Genomic DNA, 6,156 nt, shown 5'->3' on the forward strand with positions numbered 1-6,156 from the left:
AAAGAAAGAAAGAAAGAAAGAAAGAAAGAAAGAAAGAAAGAAAGAAAGAAAGAAAGAAAGAAAGAAAGAAGAAAGAGAGAGAGAGAGAAAGAAAGGCGGGAGGGAGGGAGGGAAGGAAGGAAGGAAGGAGAGAGGAGGGGAGGAGGGAAGGAGGGAAGGAAGGAAGGAGGGAAGGATGTTATTCTTTTAAATTAGTGACCAAAAAGAAAACGACATGATCAGTGTTCTTTTTAATAACTCACACCTGAGAATCAAATTCATTAACAGTCAACTTGTGCAGACCATGGCAAGTTTCACCCAGCCTTAGGGAGTTTATTTTTAAATGCATGCCTTGTGCATAGTTTTTCCTCGAATATATATTTCACAAGTCCTTCCCACACCTTTCCTGATGAGAGAAGGCAATTAAGACTGCACAATGGCATGATTTACAAAAAACAATTTATGAAAGGTAGCCTCACTAATGTTTTGCTTCCGGGCTTTTCCATAGGGTGTTCTTCTTGCCTGGAATACTTGTTCCTTCTCCACATTCAGTTCTCTTTGCCTAACTAATAGCTACTCCTAAGTGAGGCATCAGCATTGACCTCATCATGTTCTTCAGAAACCCTTCATTCGTTCCTCAGTCCTGGATTAGGTGACCTTCCATGCTCTCCCATAGCATCCTGACTTCACCCCTACACCAGCCCCACCATTCTGTATTATCACTTTCCATTGGTTTATTTATATTCCCCAGGAGCAGGCCATGAGGCCCGTGCTAACATAATAATATTCATTATGTATGTACTTCCAATACCTAGCAAAATGCCTGGAATTTTGGATGTTAATAAGTATTATTGAATGAGTATCATGTATCATTGCTAATATTTTTAAAAACATATCTACACTAATTTAACAAACATTTTCTCCCCACAACTATAGGATATAAAATACAAATTGAAGTGTACTAGTTCTTGATTATCTGGCGATCTGACCTCAAGAAAAACATTTAGCTTCTCCAGAGGGTCTTCATTTATAAAATAAAAATGTTGAAGTAATTAGTATCTAAGATCCATTTACAGCTCTGAAGTGCCAATCTTAAATTTTACTTCAAGTGGATGAAGATGAAGAAAACTAACATAATGAAGGAAGGTGTTGTGTAAATTGGATCTGTTCTGAGCTTCCTGATGAAATTCTCTCCAACTTTAAAGGAAAAGGAAATAGTTGACTTCAAAAAACTGTTTATAGTTTATCATTGAAAATATTCCACTGGTTTAGCTCTTATTTTAAATGTCATAAATTAATAGGCCTAGAGAGAGCTAATGTCATCTTCAGAAATCAACCTTTGCAGACATTTTGGTTGAAAAAGTATTTAATAAGCCTGAAACTCTGGTTGGTTCCTTAATAATATTATTCTTAACTATTTTGTCAACATCTGTTAAATGCTGACTATGTGCCAGATGTGGTTGAGCCTGGAGCTAGGGTGGTAATGTCACTTTTGGGGAAGAGGCCATTTCAGAATTATGAAACCAACATTTTACCACATTTGAGTCATTTGCAAAGTGCACTCTCTCACAGCTACCAAAATACTCCTGTGGAAAGGGGGTAACATTGCTTTTTCAAAGTTTATACAATCTTTTAGACGTAATCGAGGCAGGAAAAATCTCATCCTTAATTAGCAGTGAACATAAGAAATCAGAACATTTAATAAACATTTAAAATGAAAAAACAGAAAAATCTTTGAAGGAATATGTTTAAGAAAAAATACCCAGATATATGGTCATGATTTGTAATCTCACTTTTACAAATATATCCAACACCAGTAAATACTCTTCTTTAGTTTTGCTTTGCGCTTTTCTAAGGAGTTTTATGGCCATTAGCTCATGCAACACTCAAGTGGAATAGCTGTTAGAGGGCCTTACTAACATTCCCTTAGGCTAATGTATCTGACACTACCCAGTAAGTATTTCCCTTCTTCTTAGGTTTTCCAGCCAGCATTTGAAAAGCCTGTATATGACACAGAGCCTACAAGAAAAGGAATGTGACCACACCCTCTTTAAATGAAACAAGTAATAAGCGGACCTTCTTATTTTAAATAGCACGAGCAAACATAACATATATTTTTAATTTAAATAGCACGAGCAAACATAACATATATTTAAAAATGTTTATTACAAAGGGCATGATTATCACTTTGAGGTCTGATTTATCTCGTTTTCCTTACAAAAGAGGAAAATAAATTATGAAAGTCCTACTATTTTGAAACAGTTCCCTGCAGCTCACTCTTATCACTTTTGTTCTTGCCCCCAAAAAGCAGCCCCCATCATGATTTCTCTGTAAAACACACACAGCTCTTGGGAAGAAATATTTCAAGGGGAAGAAAAGGAAAAACACATTCTTTAAAGGCTACCAAAGGAAAAGCACATTCTTTCCTTCTTTCTCATGGTAACTTACCAAGAATACAATGAGCCAGTATTAAGCAAACATCATATTTTTACTTGTATTTGTTAACTAAGAAGAACAAAAACATTGTAATTTGTGATTCCTAAAATATAAATATCCAATGTAATTCTACAGAAAGATTTATGAATGACTTATCATGTTAAATGCAACTAACCATAAATCCTGTAGAAGCAGACATTTAACATAGTGATGAGAAAAGTTTTCAAAACAACCAAAACTAACTAAAAGGAAAACCAAGACTTACCTTTATCTCTACCTTCTTGCAAAGAACTAAGGGGAAATTCTTCTCTGAAGATTTCACACTAGCGGTGGAGACTTGGGCTCCTGATTTTATAGGATTTGAAAGGAAGCCACACCTAGCAACCAGAAGTTAGTAATTGGCTGCCTTCTGTTTGAAGTACGTGGCTCAGCTATGTCCAAAAACAAAGTGAAACAAGTCTTGCAAAACTACTCACTAAACCAACTCAAGTGGCATTACAAAGGAAAAGAAATGGAAGGACTGATTTTTCCCCCCTCTGTATTTTGCACTTTTATTTCCAGATGGTATATTTATTTTGCACTTTTATTTCCAGATGGTATATTTATTTTGCACTTTTATTTTCAGAGTATACATCTGCCCCAATCCTAATACCACTGATTGGCACACTTTTGTAGTTAAATAGGTTGTAGACTAAAAAAAGTATGTTATCTTCAAAACTAAACAAACAAAATTTTACATTTGAATTCCACCTCCACTTATTATTCTGTGACTTTAGGGACATATTGAATTTTCCTGAACCTGTTTTTACTTTTGTTTTGTTGTCTTTTTTTCCCTCCCTTTTAGTGGAGAATGGGTTCTTGTTATATTGCCCAGGCAGGTCTCAAACTCCTGGGCTCAAGCTGTCCTCCTGCCTCTGCCTCCCTAAGAGTTGGAATTACAGGTGTGAGCCACCATGCCTAGCTGTTTTTACTTTTGTATATAGGAGCATTATCTAAGTTGTCTACCCACTAGAATTCTTGTGACAATGGAGAAATAACATAATATTTGTAAATTTTAACATTACACAGTGCCGAATGACTTTCTATTTATATTTTTTTGCCTTCAAAAACAAAAGACTTTTGTTCCTAGATATAGCTTGTTGTTATAAGAAATATAGAAGTAATAAAGTTCCAGATTGGCTCAAAATTTTGAACAAAGGTAATGCCAAAAATTTGATCATTATGACATTCAATAAAAGCATTGACATTAAAAGGCCTATCTACATTAATTCTTTTAAATAGAGTCAGTTACATAGAACTGTATATATAAATTGTAATATAGATCAGTTATGCATAAATTTTGATACGAATAGATCTTTGACATTGTAAACTAGTTGAACAACAAAACGAGGAACTAGACCTATGAAATGAAAAGATTATTGGAGCAGCAACTATTACAGAACACATTCCATAAGAAATTTCCCACCTGATGGAAGGAAAATTGGTTCTGGTAACTTCCATAGTGGCTCATTTTCATTCTTCGTGAAACCCAACAAAATATTATATGATGTTTCCATTAAAGTGCACAAGTGTAAACTCTCATAGCATTATGGCTCAATTTATGCTACATTTAGTGGTTTGTTCTTTTCCTCTTTTTCTCATAGATATCTCTGGTAAAATACATCAAGTTTAGGAAGTTAATGAAAATACTTTGTAAAGATCAACAGTATTTTATAATACAGTCTAAGTTCTCAAGGCCAATATCAATGAAGTCAACATATCCTGAAGTAGGACGATCATCTAATCTAAATATTTCAGAAAATGTCAATATATGTTTTTACTATCATATGTGTAAGTTGAAAAATAATTAGTTATCTGCTAACAAGTTAACTGATATTGCACATTGATCTTGACAAATGTAGACTAACTTTCTAATACCATATTTATGTCATCAGGTGAGAAGGAATAAGATACTTATACAAAATCTGGTTTTCTTTTTGTCTTTAATTTGCATTTGTATTCCTAACTCTGGTAATGGAACTATTGGAACATTCCTGTATAGTGACGCTCTTGTGAAAGAAGAAAAAAGTTCACTTACATTTTATAAAATATAACAACCTAGAAAACATATATAGTCTCATTTTGTTTTGTTGCTGCTATTACCAGTGCCATAAACTGAATGGAATTATTTTATATATTTGGATTTGTAATACATAGACAAACCTAAAATGTCAACAATAAACATGGTAATTGTAGCAGAATTAAGAAAAAAAAATGAAAAGAATGTGTTTCCAAAATTAACTTCCAGCTGTAACACTAAAGGCAAGTGAAACTCCTAAACATAAAACAAAAAGAAAGCCACTAATCATCTAGGTATATTGCTGTGAATAATCTGTCAGAATCTTTTTCTTCACACAATAATAATGTCGAGTAGATTTATGGAAATAAAAGAACAAGTAAAATACGTTATCATTAACAGTTAGGGGATAATCATGGGTTAAATGTTTTTTGTGGGTGAAACGCCACATACTCCAGAGAAATGACTCACCACTCTTGCTGTTTCTAGAAGATGATGATTCATCGGCTCCGCTTACTTTACAAACAGAGAAAATAAAGAAAGAGAAGGAAAGAAAAAAGACAGTTAAAATCAATCACTATGTGTTACGTTTTTCACAGCATGTTTATTTTCACTCATTTGGTTTAGAATCTGACAGTGAAGAGGAAACGAAACAAAACAAGGAGAGGAAATATGGAGTCTCTCACATACATCTCATTGTGCATAAGACTCTTGCAAAATATCTGATCGTAGTAAGGTGTCCCCTCATCCTTTACATTCAGCTCTATCTAAGCATTACTTGTTATATGGAAGAAAGGGTATATTCTGAATGATCAAGAACAGCATTTCACTGAAATTCCAAAATCTCCCCTCAGCTTCCTCATACCCCTATCCACAGCCAGTGAAAATCATTATTTTAGTGTGTCTTTCTCATGTGTCCCCAGGTCAAAGCATTTTGAGAACTAGTGATATAAATGTTTTTCCCTTTGACTCTTAACATGGCAAATAATTATCACACACACACTGAGTTATTGGGATTCTCCTTATTGTTATTCCTCAGTTATTCACATAAATTAAAGACAGAATTTTTTTCAAATTTTACTCTTTCAGGTTAATGAAGTAGTCACGTGGGTAGCGAAAGCCAAAGGGAGGTGCCTTTGTTGGACTTCACTTAGGGAAAAAGATCTTACCTCCCTGCCTCTCTATATTTCCTTTTGTGGGTGGAATGTCTTAGAGAAGATAAAAACTCAGATTCAGTGATGGCTTAGTATCTATCACTGTGTGACTTAGGAAAAGTCAGCCAATGACTTGGTGATTCAACTATTATACTTCCAACATCAGGATCATGCTAGGATTAGTAATTTTGTATTTCACAAGTCTTTTTCTATTTCCCTGAATATAGTATCCATATCCCTCTCTATATTATTCTAAAATAAGAGAATAAGACCTTGTCACATTCACTATGATGACAAATTTTACTTCAATACATTTTCAAGAAGTTTTACAGAAGGAAAATTAAGATATGTGTTAAGGTCAAAAGGTCAAACTCTGCTTTCTAGGTTCCAGCTGTTTTAAAATAGTCTAGCAGTTACTTACAAACAGAGACACAGTCTTACAATGCAGTCTAGCAATTGTGCTCATAGATATACACCCAAATGAGTTAGGAAATCATGTTTACACAAAAACCTGCACATGTATGCTTACAG

The 6,156-nt window shown here is 34.1% G+C and overlaps 1 protein-coding gene across 2 annotated transcripts in view; it reads right to left on the reverse strand.

The window, feature by feature from the left end:
* ANXA1 (annexin A1) overlaps window positions 1-2,874 on the reverse strand; it is a 30,251-nt gene extending 27,377 nt beyond the window's left edge. Inside the window, exons 1-2 of one of the 2 annotated variants that reach the window (XM_011965131.1) lie at window positions 2,681-2,746; window positions 243-380 (exon numbers count right to left, since the gene is read on the reverse strand). In XM_011965131.1, the coding sequence (XP_011820521.1) occupies window positions 243-261 (19 nt within the window). In that variant the 5' untranslated portion in view covers window positions 262-380; window positions 2,681-2,746. Of the gene's footprint in view, window positions 1-242; window positions 381-2,680 lie in introns of both variants that reach the window. The other variant, XM_011965132.1, reaches the window with a different exon arrangement.
* Between the last annotated feature and the right edge of the window lie 3,282 nt (window positions 2,875-6,156).

The sequence above is a fragment of the Mandrillus leucophaeus genome, unplaced genomic scaffold (assembly GCF_000951045.1).
Source record: "Mandrillus leucophaeus isolate KB7577 unplaced genomic scaffold, Mleu.le_1.0 Scaffold715, whole genome shotgun sequence".
NCBI classification, from domain to species: domain Eukaryota; kingdom Metazoa; phylum Chordata; class Mammalia; order Primates; family Cercopithecidae; genus Mandrillus; species Mandrillus leucophaeus.